General features: G+C 48.2%; 1 protein-coding gene across 3 annotated transcripts in view; it reads right to left on the bottom strand.

Annotated features, from left to right (window-relative positions):
* Window positions 1–3370: 3370 nt before the first annotated feature.
* TNK1 (tyrosine kinase non receptor 1) overlaps window positions 3371–23960 on the bottom strand; it is a 53001-nt gene continuing 32411 nt past the window's right edge. The window contains exons 1-14 of one of the 3 annotated variants that reach the window (XM_088465664.1): window positions 18406–18438; window positions 14515–14685; window positions 11728–11798; window positions 10781–10990; window positions 10294–10446; window positions 9304–9581; window positions 9081–9207; window positions 8857–9003; window positions 7856–7950; window positions 7446–7610; window positions 7285–7361; window positions 6678–7081; window positions 5770–5865; window positions 3371–4458 (exon numbers count right to left, since the gene is read on the bottom strand). In XM_088465664.1, coding sequence (XP_088321790.1) covers window positions 4336–4458; window positions 5770–5865; window positions 6678–7081; window positions 7285–7361; window positions 7446–7610; window positions 7856–7950; window positions 8857–9003; window positions 9081–9207; window positions 9304–9581; window positions 10294–10446; window positions 10781–10990; window positions 11728–11798; window positions 14515–14677 — 2109 coding nt within the window. In that variant the 5' untranslated portion in view covers window positions 14678–14685; window positions 18406–18438 and the 3' untranslated portion in view covers window positions 3371–4335. Of the gene's footprint in view, window positions 4459–5769; window positions 5866–6677; window positions 7082–7284; window positions 7362–7445; window positions 7611–7855; window positions 7951–8856; window positions 9004–9080; window positions 9208–9303; window positions 9582–10293; window positions 10447–10780; window positions 10991–11727; window positions 11799–14514; window positions 14689–18405; window positions 18439–23960 lie in introns of those variants that run through there. The other 2 variants (XM_088465662.1, XM_088465663.1) reach the window with 2 other exon arrangements.

Below are 23960 nucleotides of genomic sequence, written 5' to 3'. Positions count from 1 at the left end.
ATGCCCCCTTTGGTGAGCCCCCCCCCCGCGAGCACACACACATGCAAAAATAAAACAATACTTACCTGAAACCGCGCACCAGTGCTGCTGCCTTCCATTCCCGGCGCCCGCTCTTCGGAACTATGGGAGTGGCGTCATGACGTCACTCCCATAGTGTATTGTGGGACCCGGAAGCCGGAGCTCAGGAGTGAGCTCCATTCCTCCGGCGACCGCTGGGGGGGGATAAAGAAGCTGGGCGCACGTTGGTAACATTCAGCGGGTGCCCGGCAAATAGGGGGTGCGGCCGCACCCCCCATATTGACGCCGCTGGAGGTGGAGCACCAATCAGCGGCGCTCCATCTCCATAGCAGTGCCCGGAATGGCCCGGGGGACAATGGAGCCAGGTGCTCCCTTAAGGGCTGGAGCCCGGCGGTAAATGACTCCATTGTCTCCGGGAGTTCCGCCGCTGCGGACGGCACTTTAGACAGAGAATGCCGGTTACCCAGCTTAAGCCGCCATAGCTGTCATTCTCCCACTTCAGTGGTTCTAGTCGGACATAACAGCGCGGTGAATTGTATCGCCCCCAAAGACTGAGGGCAGCTGGTTTGTGTTTTCCTAGGATTTAAAATAGGGCTATTACAGAGCGACACAAGGGACCTGCGGTGGGGAAGGACCACAGCAGCTTCATTGTTGCTCCTTAGCCGACGTGGGCTTTTCCTGAGAAAGGTTATGACCGACATGTCAAATGCACTGTTATCCCGCTTTTGAAGAATAAAGGGCTCTAATTAATAAACTTATTCTCCAGCATTGTAGCTGGAGAAGGTACAGTATACTTTTCTATATATTTAGAAAATTTTAAATTGCAGAGAAATCAATTATTCACCCTTTACGTTTCTCCAGTAATGATGCTGAGCCCCCATTGGATAAACCAGGGTCTGTGCAGGAACGGTATTTATATAGATGAGGGAAGATGCTAATATCTTATTTCACAAACATAAAGTCATCTCTGAGTCTCTTTTACCTGATGAAGTACAGTCCAGTCCACTGGCTGGCTGCTTCCCCCCCACCCTGCCCGGCTGACTGTCCACTACTCAGTTCAGTGCCCACTCCCCTGGCTGGCTGGCTGTCTGCTACACCAGCTACTCAGTGCCGGGCATCAGGAGTTTTCTAAACTCTTCTGCACCCCCTGTCACTCCTGTCCCATCACTCCAGTCTCCTGTTTCCAACCTACAGTCCCCTGTCACATCCGACTTCATCCCCATCACTCCAGCTTCCTGCCCCCTGTGCCACCTCCTGCCCCTAAACCTTGGTGGTCTATTGTGCCCTAAAGGGAACCCCATGTGCCTTATAAGATCTAGTCCATGGTGACCAAGAGTGTCATGTATAGCATAGTCCCTGGTGACCCAGTGTGCATGTTTAGCCTAGTCCCTGGTGTCCCATGTCTAGCCTAGTCCCTGGTGTCCCAGTATGACAAGTATATCCTAATCCCCAGTGTACCATGTATAGCCTAGTCCCTGGTAACCCAGTGTGCCATGTATAGCCTAGTCCCTGGTGTCCCATGTATAGCCTAGTCTCTGCTGTCCCAGTGTGCCATGTATAGCCTAGTCCCTGGTGACCCAGTGTGCCATGTATAGCCTAGTCCCTAGTGGTCCAGTGTGCCATGTATAGCCTAGTCCCTGGTGACCCAGTGTGCCATGTATAGCTTACTCCCTGGGGTCCCATGTCTAGCCAAGTCCCTGGTGTAGCCTAGTCTCTGATGTCCAAGTGTGCCATGTATAGCCTAGTCCCTGATGTCCCAGTATGACATGTATAGCCTAGCCCCTGGTGACCCAGTGTGCCATGTATAGCCTTGTCCTTGGTGACCCAGTGTGCCATGTATAGCCTAGTCCCTGGTGTCCCAGTATGACATGTATATCCTAATCCCCAGTATCCCATGTATAGCCTAGTCCCTGGTGACCCAGTGTGCCATGTATAGCCTAGTCCCTGGTGACCCAGTGTGCCATGTACAGCCTAGTCCCTTGTGACCCAGTGTGCCATGTATAGCCTAGTCCCTTGTGACACAGTATGCCATGTATAGCCTAGTCCCTGGTGACCCAGTGTGCCATGTATAGCCTAGTCCTTGGTGACCCAGTGTGCCTTGTATAGCCTAGTCCCTGGTGACCCAGTGTGCCATGTACAGCCAGGTCCCTGGTGAACCAGTGTGCCATGTACAGCCTAGTCCTTGGTGACCCAGTGTGCCATGTACAGCCTTGTCCCTGGTGACCCAGTGTGCCATGTATAGCCTAGTCCCTGGTGACCCAGTGTGCCATGTATAGCCTAGTCCCTGGTGACCCAGTGTGCCATGTACAGCCTAGTCCCTTGTGACCCAGTGTGCCATGTATAGCCTAGTCCCTGGTGACCCAGTGTGCCATGTATAGCCTAGTCCCTGGTGATCCAGTGTGCCATGTATAGCCTAGTCCCTTGTGACCCAGTGTGCCATGTATAGCCTAGTACCTGGTGACCCAGTCTGCCATGTATAGCCTATTCCTTGGTGACCCAGTGTGCCATGTATAGCCTAGTCCCTGGTGACCCAGTGTGCCATGTATAGCCTAGTCCCTAGTGTCCCATGTATAGCCTAGTCCTTGGTGACCCAGTGAGGCTTGTATAGCCTAGTCTCTTGTGACCCAGTGTGCCATGTATAGCCAAGTCCCTGGTGACCCAATGTGCCATGTATAGCCTAGTCCTTGGTGACCCAGTGTGCCATGTATAGCCTAGTCCTTGGTGACCCAGTGTGCCATGTATAGCCTAGTCCTTGGTGACCCAGTGTGCCATGTATAGCCTTGTCCTTGGTGACCCAGTGTGCCATGTATAGCCTAGTCCTTTGTGACCCAGTGTGCCATGTATAGCCTAGTCCCTGATGTCCCAGTGTGCCATGTATAGCCTAGTCCCTTGTGACCCAGTGTGCCATGTATAGCCTAGTCCCTGGTGACCCAGTGTGCCATGTATAGCCTAGTCCCTGATGTCCCAGTGTGCCATGTATAGCCTAGTCCCTGATATCACAGTGTGCCATGTATAGCCTAGTCCCTGGTGACCCAGTGTGCCATGTATAGACTAGTCCCTGGTGACCCAGTGTTCCATGTATAGCCTAGTCCCTGATGTCCCAGTGTGCCATGTATAGCCTAGTCCCTGATGTCCCAGTATGACATGTATAGCCTTGTCCCTGGTGACCCATGTCCTACAGATCCTATGCTCCGTAGGTAGAGTGTGTCTCATGGAGTCTAGTCTTTGTTGGCCATTATACTTTCAGTAGGCATTATAGGCATCCTGGGAGAGAACAAGGGGCAGCAAAGCAGTCTCCCCCACACCCAGTGCCCTGTCCTAGTAACACTACGAGATGCTCATTATTGTAAAATCTTTATTACTTCTCAGTAGTAACAGTATATAAAGTGTAATAATGTACAATACAGTGACAGCCCTGTACACACCGGGGTGGGCGCGAGGTCAGCTGCAGGGCTCTGTACACAACAGAAGGAGTTAGACCGGTTCCTGGAGATCGCACGATAACAGACAGGTGGGAGCGTCACTCTGCTTTCCCCTGAAGGTCTTCTGTATCTGGTCTATCGTGTCTGGCAATAACAGCTGTACAGAGACACCTCACACCTCATGTACCCTCAGAGGTAACTTACATTACTTCCTATTAATAGGCAGAAAAACAAATTCCCTTAAAATGCAGTCACGCACCATAAACCGCAGCTATTATGTCCGCTGAACCTTCATAAAAAAAGAATTCAAATACTGCGTGCAGCGTAAAAGTACAGACCGCCCCGTACGCCGCCGATATGTGACCCTCCGACTCTCACTTTCACTGTAACAGTCTCTTCTCCGCGTAATAACACAACCAATTCCAGCATGCCCGCTGCCAGTCCTCGGGGCGATCGCGCCCAGCAACCGCTACAGGAAGAGGATTGCTGCCTGTAAGTATGGCGGCACTGATAATACTAGGATGATGCCAGTCCCAAGATGGTGAGCCTCCTGTAAAGAAGCACCCCCACTTTTTGCTTGTTCCTTTTGATCATGATTCGGTTTAAGGGTCCCAGAGGAGTTCATTGTAAGAGTAAAATAATGTTCAACACCCGAGACCTTTCTGTGCCTGGGACGAGAAGGAAGAGACGACCAGCGCCTTCGAGACTCCCCGGCTTCTGTAGACAGACATTGCCGTAGTCCTCCCAGGATGGTTAAATCCCTGTGTAGGGCACAAACGTTCCACAATCTGAATACTGAGTGTGCAGCGCTTGGCGCCTCCTCAGTCTCCTCATAGTGGAAACTTTCAGTCACCGAGGAAATAATCTTCCACTGGAAAAAACATCAGCGACCCTTTCACAATGGCAGCACGCGCCGTAATACGTAGCGGGAGGCGGCCTCCAGGTTCCACTGGCACTTTTCCAGGATTCGTCGACATTCCTCCTTACTGTGGCGGCTCACGTTGTACAGCTGCTCCACCTAGAGGGGGAAGAGGGTATTACAGGAGTCAGTACACAACACTCAGGCCTTATACTGAAGCACAAAGCAGGCGACGCACATGGTGCTTATTAGAAATGGACTCATCACGTGCCTCATTTTCTGCAAGGTGCGCGTAGATTTACGCTAAAGCGCAAAGGTTTGCAGAGCAAGATGGCAGCTTTTGCGGAGGAGCAGACGTTTGCAAGGGGCGAGGGGGCGAACTGGGGGGAGAACGGCGTTCCGCACGGGGTACAGTCACCGCTGCGCCTAATTTTATGGAGCAGAGCAAAAATTCAATTTTGGTTTATTTAGCGAGATTTTGTAAGTAATATAGAGGGGAGTGACTGGTGGGGGGTGATGAGTGGGGGTGGGGGAGTAACGGTCGGGGGGGGTGTCTGGGTGGGTGGGAGTGATGGGGGGCAGCCATACCCACGTGGCAGATGAACGTGGGCTTGGCCTCAGCTCACAGCTGGAGGAATTCAATCTTACATTTTTACATTTTACTGGGAAATTCCTCCCGCGTGCTGTAAACACGTAACTAAACACGTGAGGCGGCCACTTATGGGTCATTCACCTCAGCGTTTATCTGTATACCCCAGTCACCGCAGCCTTTCATTTTACCATGGTCATGTTATATAGTTTCTTCGCATTTCTCTACAAACAATTCTGAGTTCTTGATATATTTCTCAGTCGGGATATCTGTGAGAACTGGTAATAAGCCCCAATACTCAGACTGGGATGCACAGAGCAGAACCATGTATAATCTATTTCTTGGATAGGGTTATAACAGTGAGGACCTCCCTCCACTTTAGACCCCTCCCCCTGCTGTCAATCATTACGTGCTGCACGGCGATACCTATTAGAGGTCCTGAATTAGTCATGGCGCAAAGCTGACACATAAAAGGTCTCATCGCATGGGGTAAAATACATCGAGTGGACAATAGAAAATACGTCCCATTAAAGTAAAAAAGTCGATGTTGGGCTTATGGCACAAACCCCCCACGGCAAAATAAATAAATAAATAAAGTCAGTGATATAAATAGTATCACAGCACAAAACGAAAACCTGCTGATACATTTCACGGCAAAACTCTCAGCATCTGCGCCTAATCCTCTCTCCGCAAGGAATGTTCCCCATCTGCCCTTTAGGAGGATGCAAACTCCTGCACCCCGCAGGTGCCGCCATCTTAGCCGGCTGATCCATGTACGTACACATAACAGCGCCCGTGGAAAGCAGGTGCGTGAAGTTGCGCTGTAGGATTACACCTGTGCGCTGTGATAAATCACCTGTACTGTGCACATATGTCCTCACCTTTAGAGCCTGGACAGCCCGTGTGACGTCCCCGGAGTACGCTCGCAGAGCCTCCCTGCACTCCTCCGTCGTCACCCCGTGCACTCGCTCCTCCACCTGTAAAGCAGACACATAAACATAAATAAATATATATCATATATATATATATATATATATATATATATATATATATAGAGAGAGAGAGTAGATGTTGGCCATACAATGGGCATGATTCATTACGGATCGTAACTGCAACGGCGCACGCAGATCAGCCGATGGTGCGTATTGCGTATACACAACAGTGCGCATGCGTGAGTTAGCATTGCGATCGCAGATTGAGTGCTCACTGCGTGCGGCGAGGTTAGCGATTCCTGAGTCAGGTCAATCCTGCCGTAATTGTGCACTAGGGGCCAATGTTACTCGATGTTCCCGATGTATACGCAGGACTGCGAGGTATTACGGATGTGAGATAGCGGTAGTAGGAGGTAGTGGGCGTCTCTATGCTGGCTTTGGGGTCTCTGAACTGGCTGTGCGGTCGCAGTCATTCGCATATTTCCGCTGCAGACCTGTGTGCGCAATCGCAGCTGCGATCCCAATAGCCATCCGTAATGAATCAGGTCCAATGTTCCAACCTATACCCCTCAGACATGGGCTGTCCCCAGGGTCTTTAGTGATGACCTTGGTTATATCCTTATAGCTGGCTGGGGACAGTAGGAGGATTATAACGTGCATGAGATGGATATAAGCCTATTTTATGTATGAAAGGATGAAATAAAATAGTGGATGAAATGAGCCCGAAATGGTTCTTATCTGCCATAAATTCCAGGTTTCTTTTTTTTTTTTTAAGGTTCATTTTAGTTGCAAAAAGAAACCCAAAAATAAAACCCATCAGCGTTTAGTCATCCCCCGGCCGCTAGTTTTTTTCTCACCTCTTTCAGCTTCCTCTGTAAATCGCTCTCTCCGGCTCCTCCCCTCTGTCCTGGCGCTTTTCCATCAGGTGTCAGGCGAGGGGCCAGGATGGTTTCCCCCCCGAACAAAACTGGGGTGGAAGAGAACTTCTCTTTGTTGGACCGGGTCACCTGCTGGGGAGGGTAGTCCATGGTTGGCAGGTGAAGAAACCTATCCTTGGGAGTAGGCGGTTTTGGCTTTGGAAGAATCTGGGGCCGAAGGTTTGCCAGGATCCGGCGCGGGGGAAGGTCGCTCATTCTCCTTGGGGATGGGTCACGGGGAGGTGAACTCTCCAGATCTCGCACGCGGCTTTTGGCCGGAGGATGATTTTGCGGGCTGCTTTGAGGCCCAAAGTCTGAGAGTGACTCAAGGCTCTTGGAGAGACCTGCAGTGGGAAGAGATATGGAGGGTTGTGAGATGAGTGGAAGCCAGAAAAACACATAAAATACATATAAATTGCTGAAGAAACAGCTGGAAACATGAAGGAATAGAGCGTCTATCTGATATAAGCAGATCAGGATAAGGGGAAGCTCTGAGGGTGGTGAGGAAGGGCCGTATAATAATAACGCCACAAGAATGGTCACTTACGCTGCATACGGAGCAATTTCACTCCTCCATGACCAGCTCCTCCTTTGCGCAGAGCTTCTTTTCCTCTGTTCCGCCTCCTGAGAGAAAGACAAATTCGTGAGATCGGTGGTGGAGGGTAAGGTGCTATCACCATGACATGTAGGGGGTGAGAAGACACTTACTCGCTGTCTGCTTCCACATCTCCAAGAGACAACTTCCCCAGGCTGCTGGACAAATGCACAGAGCTCCGGGACTGAGCTAAGTCCTCCGGGCAGATGACGGAGGAAGGAAACTGCCCCACCTTCAGAGTCCGGCGGTTCTGTCCCCTCCACAGCTGGGAGTCTGGCCTAGAAGACAGGAGCAAATCAGCGATGAGAAGACCAATTCCCAGATAGTAAGCAGATGCCTCGTGTGTAATAGACTGTACAGGAGTATATTGGGGTATATGATATCGCTGGGGAACTAATAACGATCTCTGTTACAATGACAGTGAGTTTTCCGCAAAAGTCCTCCTGGGGATATATATATATATATATATATATATATATAGTATAGGCACATTTTCATGGGTAATGAGTATCTGAGCACTTACCCAGCATCAATGACAGTAACAATGTCCCCAGCATCCAGTCGCAGCAATGTAGGGTCAGTCACCTCTTGGTGTACTCTGACCTCCAGGGGTCTTATCTGTAAGGAGGAGAAAACACATGAAATGCGCGTAAGAGAGTGATACAGTGCGATCAGCTCAGGGAAGAGGAGACACATTAGAGACAGGGGCAGAGCTTAGGAAGAAGGTGGCCATGAACAAGACATCCCAGACACATTAGAGACAGGGGCAGAGCTTAGGAAGAAGGTGGCCATGAACAACACCTCCCAGACACATTAGAGACAGGGGTAGAGTTTAGGAAGAAGGTGGCCATGAACGAGACCTCCCAGACACATTAGAGACAGGGGTAGAGCTTAGGAAGAAGGTGGCCATGAACGAGACCTCCCAGACACATTAGAGACAGGGGCAGAGCTTTGGAAGAAGGTGGCCATGAACGAGACCTCCCAGACACATTAGAGACAGGGGTAGAGCTTAGGAAGAAGGTGGCCATGAACGAGACCTCCCAGACACATTAGAGACAGCGATAGAGCAAAGGAAGAAGGTGGCCATTAACGAGACCTCCCAGACACATTAGAGACAGGGGCAGAGCTTGGGAAGAAGGTGGCCATGAACGAGACCTCCCAGACACATTAGAGACAGGGGTAGAGCTTAGGAAGAAGGTGGCCATGAACAAGACCTCCCAGACACATTAGAGACAGGGGTAGAGCTTTGGAAGAAGGTGGCCATGAACAAGACCTCCCAGACACATTAGAGACAGGGGTAGAGCTTGGGAAGAAGGTGGCCATGAACAAGACCTCCCAGACACATTAGAGACAGGGGTAGAGCTTGGGAAGAAGGTGGCCATGAACAAGACCTCCCAGACACATTAGAGACAGGGGTAGAGCTTGGGAAGAAGGTGGCCATGAACAAGACCTCCCAGACACATTAGAGACAGGGGTAGAGCTTAGGAAGAAGGTGGCCATGAGTACATTAGACGGCTCCCTTACCTCTTGCAGCAGGGTCATCAGGCCGCTGAAGTTTGGACGGTGCTCCGGTTTACCCGCCCAGCACTTCATCATGACTGAATAAAAAGCTTGCGGACAATCATCCGGGCGTTCCAGCCTCTCGCCCTCTCGGTCAATTTTACTCAATATCTGGTGAGAAAGAGACTGTTACAAGTCTGTTCTGCTCTAGGAGACACATAGCTAATGCTGATTTTCCAACAATTTACCTGTCGCCCGCTCAAGCCCAGCCAGGGCTCCTGCCCATATGTAAACATCTCCCACAGGGTGACCCCAAACATCCAGACATCAGACGGGTGAGAGAAAGTCCCAATTTTTAAGCTCTCTGGTGAACACCTAAGTAAGGGGAATGAAATGGTTTAGAAGTGATTCCTGAGTCATCTCTCTCCCTACATGGGAACAACCATCCACTGTGGTTCCAAATCTACTCACCATGCAAAAGGTATCTTGCGGTGAGCAGACATGATGTAGTGATCATTGTGCCCGGCCAGCGCCCTCATCAGGCCGAAATCACCAATCTTTACCACCTCTTCACTGGTCATCAGAATGTTCCGAGCAGCCAGGTCCCTGTGAATGAACTTGTGAGACTCCAGGTAGCTCATCCCAGATGCAATCTGCATAGAGTACGACCACAGGAGCGGCAGAGGGAACGAGCCATACCGAGAACGCAGGGTGTCATGCAGAGATCCCAGGGGTGCCAGCTCTGTAACCTGAGGAGGAGAGAAGGGGTGAGTTACAGACACAGACTAATAACGGTCTGTGTCACCATGCAGGGGGAGGGGCAGACTCATAGCTCTCTTCCTATCTATGTAACCCTGCAGGGGGAGGGGCAGACATAGCTCTCTTCCTATCTATGTAACCCTGCAGGGGGAGGGACAGGCTCATAGCTCCCTTCTGTCTGTGTCACCCTGCAGGGGGAGGGACAGGCTCATAGCTCCCTTCTGTCTGTGTCACCCTGCAGGGGGAGGGACAGGCTCCTAGCTCCCTTCTGTCTATGTCACCCTGCAGGGGGAGGGCCAGGCTCCTAGCTCCCTTCTGTCTGTGTCACCCTGCAGGGGGAGGGGCAGGCTCCTAGCTCCCTTCTGTCTGTGTCACCCTGCAGGGGGAGGGACAGGCTCATAGCTCCCTTCTGTCTGTGTCACCCTGCAGGGGGAGGGACAGGCTCATAGCTCCCTTCTGTCTGTGTCACCCTGCAGGGGGAGGGACAGGCTCCTAGCTCCCTTCTGTCTATGTCACCCTGCAGGGGGAGGGCCAGGCTCCTAGCTCCCTTCTGTCTGTGTCACCCTGCAGGGGGAGGGACAGGCTCATAGCTCCCTACTGTCTGTGTAACCCTGCAGGGGGAGGGACAGGCTCATAGCTCCCTACGGTCTGTGTCACTGTGTATACGGCTTTCTCTATACCCCTGTGCCTCTAGTTACTCACCATTTTCAGTGGCTGCGCCAGAACGACCCCGTATAGCCGTATGAGATGTGGATGGTCCAAGGCATACATAGAGTTTACTTCCTGCAGGAAATCTACTAGCGCATCTGGGTCAGAGCTGGCGTCTGTGCGGAGGGATTTCACTGCGACATTCACCTAATGGGATATAGGAATAGGAATGTTATATACTGGGTGCAGGAATTATGCTACAATCACCAATACTTCAGGCAGAGAATTGTTTCTGGGGGGTACGTGGTACCGTCACCTTGTTTTTAGGGGTGCTCAGGGGTACGCGGTCCCGGCACGTTTTATAAGTAGTTCCAGAAACCAGTGAAATAATTATCTAAATATATAAATGATCTGACACTTTCCAGAGCGCGGAAGCTGCTATAAATCCTGTAGTAACTATAGGCGCAGAGGATGCAGTGATAACAGTAATTCCCCAGCCCCCCTGGTACATTTGTTGCCCCCCATTCCCAAGAATACTTACAATTCTCCCGTTTGGTATTCTCCACTCTCCCCTCCTGACCACCCCAAAACAGCCGTCCCCCAGACGCTCAAACAGACTCAGATCCCGCTCATTGATCAGACACTTCAGGGAGCAGTCGGGGTCGCTGCGGGGGAAGCCGGATGTTGGGGACGTTGAGGTAACGGTGTCCGTGGGGGAGTCTGGATTTTCTGGCCCTCTCGCTGAGAACATCTAGGAAGAAGGAAAAGCAGAAGATCAGCTGCAGCCGATAATCCGACCTGGGTTTTGTAGTGCAACCTACACACCTGTACAAATGGGTGCAGGAGTAGATTAATACCATCACAGATTGGCTCCATGTGAGAGTAGTTTTATGGGCTTTATTTAATTATCATGTTACTAATAATGAATAAACAACAGGTATGTTCAGCAATAATCAGTGAAATAACTCCACCCAGGACCTCACCTGCGGCTGCCTGAGTCACCCGTGTAAAGGTGCCAGGATGCCAGGAGACCGATTACAAAGTTCACTTACAGCAACTTGTAAAGCTTGAGCAGTGCTACCACAAGGATCTGTCACCGGTCTCATTGCTATATAAATCAGATAATATCACACACAAAGCCCAAGGTAAAGCAGATTCACAAACGTGTTAAAGGGCTGGTTTGTGAAGCTTGTGGGTTCGTTGTCCAAGATGGCAGTATCTCTTGTGGCGCAAATGTTTGAACCCAGGTGAGAGGGCTTTTGGGGACTGAGTGTTACATTAATGGAGGAGATGGTCCTAAAGTAACGTTTTGACCCCCACCTACCCTACACCCATTTATGAGGGTCAGAAAGTAGGGGGGTCACCGTGCGGTGTGCGGGACAAGGATTAGGCTTGGGCCCCATTGTCTTTAGTCCATAAATTCTGTTGGAGCAGAACTGTATGACGGACTGTGCATTTACATAACATACATTATAAAAGGCATCATACCTTGTACATCCAGGATTTGGGGCGCACCGGAGGCTTTCTCCGCTTTAGAGCTTCGAAAAGTCTTCTCTGTCCTAAAATACAGAAATATGCCAGAAAAATGAGGTGAGAAGCAGAATTTAGCCTCTAGGGGAGGGAAACATTGACTTTCTTTGACTCTAAACGTGGGAGATACCCCATTATTATCTAATTTCTTGGAAATAAAACAATTAATCACAAATTGTGTATGACTTGTCCAAAGATAGTACAACACACTCCTATATAAAGTCTATGTCATAGATAAATGAGGAAGAAGGGTGAAGAACATTAGGTCAAGGTGGAAATGATGGAGCTCAAAATTAGTGGGATATTGAAGGTCCAGAAAGCGTGACTGCAGGAGCTGATGAGGAGAGCACTGTTGAGGATGAGTGGAGACAGAGATGATGGGTAAATGGGAGAAGGGAGGCAATAGATTATGTATATCTCCTGAAGGATAGGAGATTATATGATGCTGCTATCTCGTATTTGGGTGGAATGGAGAGTCAGGAGGCAAAGACTGCATCAATGTTGAATGACAGAAGAAGACAGGTTGCCAAGAATTTGGCATCAGATGTGCTGGAGATGGTGTTCAAAAACTATAAAATTATGAGATGTCAACTGTGTGTGGAAGCTGGGTAATATTCAGTTGTACTTAAATCTGAACATAGTTAAAATACAAATGGTAGTGTGAAGAGTTTCGGCACATGTGTCCATGAAATGCTGGAATGAATGACATATACACATACAACTCATTCCAAGCCCTACGGTGACCTCACTGCACTATGAAATAAGGTCAGGTGCGAGTGAGACACGGGGAGACACATACGGGACACGTGACAGGTGTACAGGGAGGAAATCAGTCAAACAGAACAGGGTGAACATTATGTAATGTACAGAGGGAGTACAGTCACTTTCCAATAGGAAGTGGTATCATTTCCCACTCAACCACCCTACACATGTGTATACTAAAAACAATCAGATAGATAGGAACGCTGAAGATGTGATCTAAGAAAGAGCACCTTATTATGTGTGTAAATATAGTTACACCAGAGAGGGATACACTTAATAGGCTGCAAGTTCCAGACACCTACAAAACTTTAGCAATTTAGCAACTACATTTAAATCGACATTGTTTAAAAAACAACAAAAAAAAAAAACAATATCAACCAGGCTTTGTCTGGTTACAAATTGCCTCTTTAAATCAGGCAAAATCTCCAATCACTTTCAAGTTGTCATATATCTGTTTGGTTTTATAAATTCTCAATTTTACTATATAAAGTAACATAACTCCTATATCAGTCTGAACTTTGGTCAGACCCAACTATCCAGGATTGTAAACACCCGTATGGCTGTCTGACTGCAAATGTGGTCAGACCCCACTATCAATGATTGTACATCTTTATTCCAATCTGTCCACAGAAGTAATGAGCTTTTACTTTCAAGGATTATACCCCCTATTCTGGTCTGAAAAATAAAGTAATAAAAGCCAACTAACCAGCATTCACATTGACCATGAAAGTGATTAGACCCCTGTATCTAGTATTACAACCTCAATTTCAGTCTAACAGAGATAGTGATCAGACCCTGCTATCTAGGATTTTAACGCATAAAGCTAAATGTTCTGCATAAAAATAAATGACTCTTGGAATTGGCTTCAGATAAATCTATTGATACATACTGTAAACAACAATATAATTATTACAAAACAAAATAAAATATTTTCAATAAAAATAAATGTTAAATATTTGTTGTAAATATAAATATATAATTAATGCAACATGAAATAAAATGAAAATAGTTTAAATATTAAACTAGGAGGAATATTGAGACTTATAAAGCAAATCTGAAATCCATCTGTGTGCGAATTACTACTACTGTATTTTATGGAGCAATAATTTTATTTTTCTGTTCAAACTTGTATATAGAAATTATGTATTTTATTTAATTTAGTAATTAACTTTACTAATATGTTATTTTCTAATGCAAAAACTATATTGTTGCAATGACCATATATTAACAATGTATTTTTATTTGATTTGAAAGTTGTTTTATTATTATTTTATAATATAGTGCAACAAGTATATGCAATATATATATTAATATTGTCCTTTAATTTATTTTATTTCATTTATTAATTTATTTTATTAAGATTTTATTTTATAGTGCAAAAATATATTGTGTTTACAGTATATGTTGACAATGTATTTTGCTCAATTTATTTTATTAAGATTTTATTTCATTGTGCAAACATTGTTGTTTCTATATTTTATAATAATTTATTGTATTCATATTTTATAGATCAAAAGTATATTGTTTTGTTTGCAATATATGTTGATAATGTATTTAATTTATTTTATTAATATTTTATTTTATGCTGCAAACATTATACTATTGTATTCAAAATATATATTAATGCATGTTTTTTTAATGTAATAATTTATTTTATTAATATTTTATTTTATAGTGAAATAAATATATTGTGTTTGCAAAATATACAAAAATGTATTTTTATTTAATTAATTAATATGTTTATTAATATAATATTTTGTGGTGCAAGTCATATATATAAATTCTGCTATAGATTTTTCATGCAGGTTCACTGTATGTGGGTTGAATGAACAGCAATATCTCTTGTGTGTGTTTACAATGTTTCTTATTATGGTTTAACAAGGAAACACTGATGCCTGGGATGAGGTAGGGTGCTTTAGGAAAAAATTCAGTTACATTATACAGGATTAGCCAGATAATGTGTATACATAGCATATAGCTTACCTGGTCTCCCCATGCCAATTTGATCCAAATCGAATGGTTTCACAAAATCAAAGTGTCCCGGTCGTGTTACGTTCAGCTCATCCCGGATCTTGGGGTAAAACTGATCCAGCTGCAGCTCCCGCAGCAGGGAGAGAAGCCACTCGGTCCCCTCCTCGGTCACCATCTCAGCGTCTGCTGCCAAGGAGAAGAAAGTGACTTGTAGGAACGTATGGCCAGTAACTGTAGCTGGATGTGGCAGATCACACTGAGCTGCTCTCTCTCTTGTGGTGCTTCCAATGGACTGGCAGGTTACATGTGTGAGCACTGCCTAATATAACCCTCTATAAACACATGTGTACAGTCAATACATCCGCTCCAGTGTATACACACAATACAGTATGTGAAACATCCTGTGTAAGAGTTTTGTGGCTTATCCCAACTTCCACAGAACATGCCACGCCTGCTTACTGTACTGCACTTCATGTTCACACTCACGTGTGGGAAACAGCATGTACGGACATGGGAGGAATGAGGAAGAGACAGGAAGAAATCAATACACCTACATATGACATAATCCCAAGAACTAAACAACATCTCCTCCACCTGCAACAGTCCCATACACAGAGATACAGATCCTCCAACAGTCCTGTATACAGAGATGCACATCCTACATGAGTCCCATACACAGAGATACACATCCTACAACAGTCGCATACACAGAGATACACATCCTCAAACAGTCCAGTACACAGAGATACACATCCTCAAACAGTCCAGTACACAGAGATACACATCCTACAACAGTCCAGTACACAGAGATACAGATCCTGCAACATTCCCATACACATAGATACAAATCCTACAAGAGTCCTGTACACAGAGATACACATCCTACAAGAGTCTCATACACAAAGACAACAGATTCTGCAACAGTCCTGTATACAGAGATACACATCCTACATGAGTCCCATACACAGAGATACAGATCCTCCAACAGTCCTGTATACAGAGATGCACATCCTAAAACAGTCCAGTACCCAGAGATACACATCCTACAACAGTCCCATACACAGAGATACACATCCTATATGAGTCCCATACACAGAGATACACATCATACAACAGTCCAGTACACAGAGATACACATCCTACAACAGTCCCATACACAGAGATACACATCCTACAACAGTCCTGTACACAGAGATTCACATCCTACAACAGTCCAGTAAACAGAGATACACATCCTACAACAGTCTCATACACAGAGATTCACATCCTACAACAGTCCTGTACACAGAGATACACATCCTACAACAGTCTCATACACAGAGATACACATCCTACAACAGTCCAGTACACAGAGATACACATCCTACAACAGTCCCATACACAGAGATACACATCCTACAACAGTCCTGTACACAGAGATTCACATCCTACAACAGTCCAGTACACAGAGATACACATCCTACAACAGTCTCATACACAGAGATACACATCCTACAACAGTCCTGTACACAGAGATACACATCCTACAAGAGTCCCATACACAGAGATACAGATCCTGCAACAGTCCCATACACAGAGATACAAATCCTACAAGAGTCCTGTACACAGAGATACACATCCTACAAGAGTCCCATACACAGAGATACAGATCCTGCAACAGTCCCATACACATAGATACACATCCTACAAGAGTCCCATACACAGAGATGCACATCCTACAACAGTCCTGTACACAGAGATACAGATCCTACAATAGTCCCATACACAGAGATACACATCCTACAACAGTCCCATACACAGGGATACAAATCCTACAACAGTCCTGTACACAGAGATACACATCCTACAAGAGCCCCATACACAGAGATACAGATCCTGCAACAGTCTCATACACAGAGATACACATCCTACAAGAGTCCTGTACACAGAGATACACATCCTACAACAGTCCCGTACACAGAGATACACATCCTACAAGAGTCTCATACACAGAGATACACATTCTACAACAGTCCCATACACAGAGATACACATCCTACAACAGTCCCATACACAGGGATACAAATCCTACAACAGTCCTGTACACAGAGATACACATCCTACAACAGTCCCGTACACAGAGATACACATCCTACAAGAGTCTCATACACAGAGATACAGATCCTGCAACAGTCCCATACACATAGATACACATCCTACAAGAGTCCCATACACAGAGATACACATCCTACAACAGTCCCATACACAGGGATACAAATCCTACAACAGTCCTGTACACAGAGATACACATCCTATAACAGTCCCATACACAGAGATACACATCCTACAACAGTCCCATACACAGAGATACACATCCTACAACAGTCCCATACACAGGGATACAAATCCTACAACAGTCCTGTACACAGAGATACACATCCTACAAGAGCCCCATACACAGAGATACACATCCTACAACAGTCCCGTACACAGAGATACACATCCTACAACAGTCCCATACACAGAGATACACATCCTACAACAGTCCCATACACAGAGATACGCATCCTACAACAGTCCCATACACAGAGATACACATCCTACAACAGTCCCATCCACAGAGAAACAGATCCTGTAACAGTCCCATACACAGAGAAACAGATCCTGTAACAGTCCTGTACACAGAGATACACATCCTACAATAATCTCCTACACAGAGATACAGATCCTGCAACAGTCCCATGCACAGAGATACACATCCTACAACAGTCCTGTACACAGAGATACACATCCTACAACAGTCCTGTACACAGAGATACACATCCTACAACAGTCCTGTACACAGAGATACACATCCTACAACAGTCCTGTACACAGAGATACACATCCTACAACAGTCCTGTACACAGAGATACACATCCTACAACAGTCCTGTACACAGAGATACACATCCTACGACAGTCCTGTACACAGAGATATACATCCTACAAGAGTCCCGTACACAGAGATACAGATCCTGCAATTGTCCCATACACAGAGATACACATCCTACAACAGTCCCATACACAGAGATACACATCCTACAAGAGTCCCGTACACAGAGATACAGATCCTGCAATTGTCCCATACACAGAGATACAGATCCTACAACAGTCCTGTACACAGAGATACAGATCCTACAACAGTCCTGTACACAGAGATACACATCCTACAACAGTCCTGTACACAGAGATACACATCCTACGACAGTCCTGTACACAGAGATACACATCCTACGACAGTCCCGTACACAGAGATATACATCCTACAACAGTCCCATACACAGAGATACAGATCCTGCAATTGTTCCATACACAGAGTTACACATCCTACAACATTCCCATACACAGAGATACACATCCAACAACAGTCCCATACACAGAGATACAAATCCTACAACAGTCCTGTACATAGAGATACACATCCTACAACAGTCCTGTACACAGAGATACACATCCTACAACAGTCCTATACACAGAGATATACATCCTAAAACAGTCCTGTACACAGAGATACACATCCTTTAACAGTCCCATGCACAGAGATACACATCCTACAACAGTCCTTTGTACAGAGATACACATCCTACAAGAGTCCCATACACAGAATTACACATCCTACAACAGTCCTGTACACAGAGATACACATTCTACAACAGTCCCGTACACAGAGATACACATCCTACAACAGTCCAATACACAGAGATACACTTCCTACAAGAGTCCCATACACAGAGATACAAATCCTACAACAGTCCTGTACACAGAGATACACATCCTACAAGAGTCCCATACACAGAGATACACATCCTACAACAGTCCCATACAGAGAGATACACATCCTACAACAGTCCCATACAGAGAGAGAAGCAAGGGAATCAGATACCTGGGAGAGGGGAGCAGGGGGTCAGATACCTTTGAGAGGGGAGCAGGGGTTCAAATACCTGGAAGAAAGAAGCAGGGGTAAGATACCTAAGAGAGGGGAGCAGGGGGTCAGATACTTGTGAGAGGGGAGCAGGGGATCAGACACATGGGAGAGGGAAGCAGGAGGTCAGATACCTTTGAGAGGGTGAGCAGGGAGTCAGATATCTGTGTGAGGGGAGCAGGGGTCAGATACCTGTGAGAGGGGAGCAGGGGGTCAGATACCTGGGAGAGGGGAGCAGGGGGTCAGATACCTGGGAGAGGGGAGCAGGGGGTCAGATACCTGGGAGAGGGGAGTCAAATACCTGGAAGAAAGAAGCAGGGGGTCAGATACCTGTGAGAGGGGAGCAGGGGTTCAGATTCCTGTGAGAGGGGGGCAGGGGGTCAGATACCTGTGAGAGGGGAGCAGGGGTTCAGATAACTGTGAGAGGGGAGAAGGGAATCAGTATCCTTGGAGAGGGGAGCTGGGGGTCAGATATCTGGGAGAGGGAAGCAATGGGGTCAGATACCTGTGAGAGGCAGGGGATCAGTAACCTTGGAGAAGGGAGCAGGGGGTCAGATACCTGTGAGAGGGGAGCACTGTGTCAGATACCTGTGAGAGCGGAGCAGGGGGTCAGATACATGGGACAGTGGAGCAGGGGATCAGATACCTGGGAGAGGAGCAGGGGGAAAGATACCTGGGAGAGGGTAGCAGAGGGTCAGATATCTGGAAGAAAGAAGCAGGGGGTAAGATACCTAGGAGAGGGGAACAGGGGATCAGATACCTGTGAGAGGGGAGCAGGTGGTCAGATATATGGGAGAGGGAAGCAGGGGTCAGATGCCTTTGAGAAGGGGAGCAGGGAGTCAGATACCTGTGAGAGGGGAGTAGGGGGTCAGATACTTGATAGGGGAGCAGGGGGTCAGACCTGAGAGGGGAGCAGGAGGTCAGCATGGGGTTAGACCTGAGAGGGGAGCAGGGAGTCAGTTACCTGGGATTGGAGAAGCAGGGGGTCAGATACCTGTGAAAGGGGGAGCAGGTCATCAGATACCTGTGAGAGGGGGAGCAGAGGTTAGATACATGTGGGAGGGGAGCATGGGCAGATACATGGGAGAGGGAAGCAATGGGATCAGATACCTGGGAGAGGGGAGTATGGGGTCAGATACCTGGGAGAGAGGAGTAGACGGTCAGATACCTGGGAAAGGGAAGCAGGGGGTCAGTTACCTGGGAGAGGGGAGCAGGGGGTCAGATACCTGGGAGAGGGGAGGAGGGGGTCAGATACCTAGGAGAGGGGAGGAGGGGGTCAGTTACCATGCAATTGTTATTGTGGCTGACTTGCCTGTAACTGTGAATCTACCCCAATGTTTGGCTTAAAGTGTATACATACAGCCGTCTCCCCCACCCCCTTCCTGTACTCTCCCCACCCCCTTCCCTGACACTGGCCAATCAGTGGAGCCCCTGATTAGTGTAGACATTGCTTTCCCATACAGCCGTCTCCCCGCCCCCTTCCTGTACTCTCCCCGCCCCTTCCCTGACACCGGCCAATCAGTGGAGCCCCTGATTAGTGTAAACATCGCTTTCCCATACAGCCGTCTCCCCGCCCCCTTCCTGTACTCTCCCCGCCCCTTCCCTGACACCGGCCAATCAGTGGAGCCCCTGATTAGTGTAAACATCGCTTTCCCATACAGCCGTCTCCCCGCCCCCTTCCTGTACTCTCCCCGCCCCTTCCCTGACACCGGCCAATCAGTGGAGCCCCTGATTAGTGTAAACATCGCTTTCCCATACAGCCATCTCCCCGCCCCCTTCCTGTACTCTCCCCGCCCCCTTCCTGTACTCTCCCCACCCCCTTCCCTGACACCGGCCAATCAGCGGAGCCCCTGATTAGAGTAGACATCGCTTTCCCATACAGCTGTCTCCCCGCCCTCTTCCCTGACAGCGGCCAATCAGCGGAGCCCCTGATTAGTGTAAACATCGCTTTCCCATACAGCCATCTCCCCGCCCCCTTCCTGTACTCTCCCCTCCCCCTTCCTGTACTCTCCCCACCCCCTTCCCTGACACCGGCCAATCAGCGGAGCCCCTGATTAGAGTAGACATCGCTTTCCCATACAGCTGTCTCCCCGCCCTCTTCCCTGACACCGGCCAATCAGCGGAGCCCCTGATTAGTGTAAACATCGCTTTCCCATACAGCCATCTCCCCGCCCCCTTCCTGTACTCTCCCCTCCCCCTTCCTGTACTCTCCCCACCCCCTTCCCTGACACCGGCCAATCAGCGGAGCCCCTGATTAGTGTAGACATCGCTTTCCCATACAGCTGTCTCCCCGCCCTCTTCCCTGACACCGGCCAATCAGTGGTGCCCAGGGAGAAATTGGGAGGGAGACAAACTCCCCTGCTCCCAGTGTGTTACTGGGACGTTCCCGGAGAGTATAATGGTGAAGTGACCGGTATATGCTCGGTGCCTCCGCTACCGACTCACTCTGTCCCCACCCCGCCCACGCTGTGCTGTGTATAATGCTAATATGTTTCCTCACACTATAGAAGCTCTGTGACTAATGAAGAGACTCGGCATATGCTGGGTCCCCTCACTCTGCTTACTGCCCGCTGGCTCTGTCCCCGCTGCTGGTGCTCACTCAGCCCGCACTATCGTCGCCACGAAAAAACCTGGCATTCGCCACTTGTCACTTCAAACTGCTGTCCCCACGGCCAGCCACTCTGCCCCCACCCCCGCTGCATCGCACTGCCCTTAGTATTGCATATGCCGGGGCGCTTTAGACCAGGGGTTCCCAAACTTTTATGAATCGCGGCGCCCTAGAGTATCAGCATTTTTTCCACGGCTCCCTTGGGCCAAAAGTTTCTTATTGAGAAATTTAGCAACATACCTTAGGTAGAGTTATGAGGTGGGTGACAGGGCTGTGCTTCTTTTTCTCCACATATTTTTGGATTGGCAGCCACTGGCACTGGTTTTCCTATCACACTGACTAAAAATCATTTTATTTGGTACTGGACCACCACCCCGAGGCCCCCCTGCCAGTGCCCTGAGGCACCCAGTTTGGGAACCACTGCTTTAGACTATTTACTCCCTGCCCCATCAGAGATCTTGGCATCCACACTGCGGTCTCCAAGGAGCGCAGCTGAGGACCGGATCGCCAGTGCCCTGGATTTATGGCAGGATCTACATGAATAGACTCCCAAGGCTTAGTAGATAGTCCACGGCACCCATTTATTACTTATCAGGATCTAGACCCAATAGTTAGAATTCTTACCTCCGCTTTTCACGGCAATAAGAAATGAAGTAGCGCCCGGACGTATCACTGATCACATCCAGGGACAGGGGCTGTGATAGGGCCCACGCCATGTGTTATAGCAATCACCAGGCTCTGCACGGGTGTTATTGTAGTGCTAATCTCCCCAGGGGCGTTTCTAGAGAGGAGGGGGCCCATGGGCAGTCTCCGATACCGGCCCCCTCCTCTACCTTCAGCGGCCGGCAGTGCACTTGAGTGCGCCCAGAGTCTATAGCACATGCGCAGATCACCGGGAAAATGGCAGCAGCGGCCATTTTCCCTGTACTGCGTATGCTCAAATGACAGGAAAATGAATGCGATGACCATTTTCCAGCCGTTTTTAAAGCGCAGAGACAAGCACTGACATTGGACTCCAGAGAGGTAAGTATAAATGGGTGCAAGGTGGGCGGTTCGATCCCCCTCTGGACCCAAGGGCCCGTGTGCCTGCACCCATTATACATGCACCCCTGAATCTCACTATTAGGCATCTGTCCATTATTTTATCACAGCATTACTCTGAGCTATAATGTCTGCCCTGGTGTCAGATGACCGAGAACAAACTACGTATGCATGCGTGTAGACGACCTGTGTGGATGCGTGTAGATGGCCTGTGTGCATGCGTGTAGATGGCCTGTGTACATGCATGTAGATGACCTGTGTACATGTGTGTAGATGGCCTGTGTACATGCGTGTAGATGGCCTGTGTACATGCGTGTAGATGGCCTGTGTGTACATGCGTGTAGATGGCCTGTGTGTACATGTGTGTAGATGGCCTGTGTACATGCGTGTAGATGGCCTGTGTACATGCGTGTAGATGGCCTGTGTGTACATGTGTGTAGATGGCTTGTGTACATGCGTGTAGATGGTCTGTGTAGATGCGTGTAGATGGTCTGTGTAGATGCGTGTAGATGGCCTGTGTGTACATGCGAGTAGACGACCTGTGTACATGTGTGTAGATGGCCTGTGTACATGCGTGTAGATGGTCTGTGTAGATGCGTGTAGATGGTCTGTGTAGATGCGTGTAGATGGCCTGTGTGTACATGCGTGTAGACGACCTGTGTACATGTGTGTAGATGGCCTGTGTACATGCGTGTAGATGGTCTGTGTAGATGCGTGTAGATGGTCTGTGTACATGTGTGTAGATGGCCTGTGTACATGTGTGTAGATGGCCTGTGTACATGTGTGTAGATGGCCTGTGTGTACATGTGTGTATTACATTTAATTACAGAATAAACAGATGAATAAACATTATGTAAGCCCGGGCATAGCAGCGTCTCAGCTATAAATATATACAGAAACAATCAGTAAGAGTATGAATGCCCCGCTATTATTTTGTGCCCCACCCCATGTCTGTCTTCACATGTAGCGGGTGTGACTGGCATGGTGCCCAGACTGGCACAAGTGACTCTGCCCTCAGTGAGTCTCTACACGTGTGTACCGGGCCCCAGTCACAGGAGACACTTCCTACCAGCACGGGAACACAATGTATTATGTGGGATAGAGGGGAAATAACAGATAAATATGTAAACACCAAATGCATGAGCAAAGGAAGCATGACATAGTGTTACAGCATGTCTGCACATTGTGCCCCCGGGGAACGGGCACGGGCTAGGGGGGGAACCACACTCACTATCTGGTGCTGACAGCTGGCATTGTTACAGGCACATTACAGAATCAGAATGGCAGGTAGGCAGCATCTACAACACCCAATAATGATGCTGCCACCCGGGGTGTAATACTGACAGGTGAGGTCCCATCTCTGTATTACTGTACTGACAGGTGAGGTCCCATCTCTGTATTACTGTGCTGACAGGTGAGGTCCCCTCTCTGACAGGTGAGGTCCCCTCTCTGTATTACTATACTGACAGGTGAGGTCCCCTCTCTGTATTACTGTACTGACAGGTGAGGTCCCCTCTCTGTATTACTGTACTGACAGGTGAGGTCCCATCTCTGTATTACTGTACTGACAGGTGAGGTCCCCTCTCTGTATTACTGTACTGACAGGTGAGGTCCCATCTCTGTATTACTGTGCTGACAGGTGAGGTCCCATTTCTGTATTACTGTACTGACAGGTGAGGTCCCATCTCTGTATTACTGCGCTGACAGGTGAGGTCCCCGTCTCTGTATTACTGTGCTGACAGGTGAGGTCCCGTCTCTGTATTACTGCTCTGACAGGTGAGGTCCAGTCTCTGTATTACTATACTGACAGGTGAGATCCCGTCTCTGTATTACTATACTGACAGGTGAGATCCCGTCTCTGTATTAC

The sequence above is a fragment of the Taudactylus pleione genome, unplaced genomic scaffold, assembly GCF_031769625.1.
Source record: "Taudactylus pleione unplaced genomic scaffold, aTauple2 ptg002128l, whole genome shotgun sequence".
NCBI lineage: Eukaryota > Metazoa > Chordata > Amphibia > Anura > Myobatrachidae > Taudactylus > Taudactylus pleione.
Note: the sequence above shows the minus strand (reverse complement) of the source record. Positions and strands in the feature narration are given on the sequence as shown.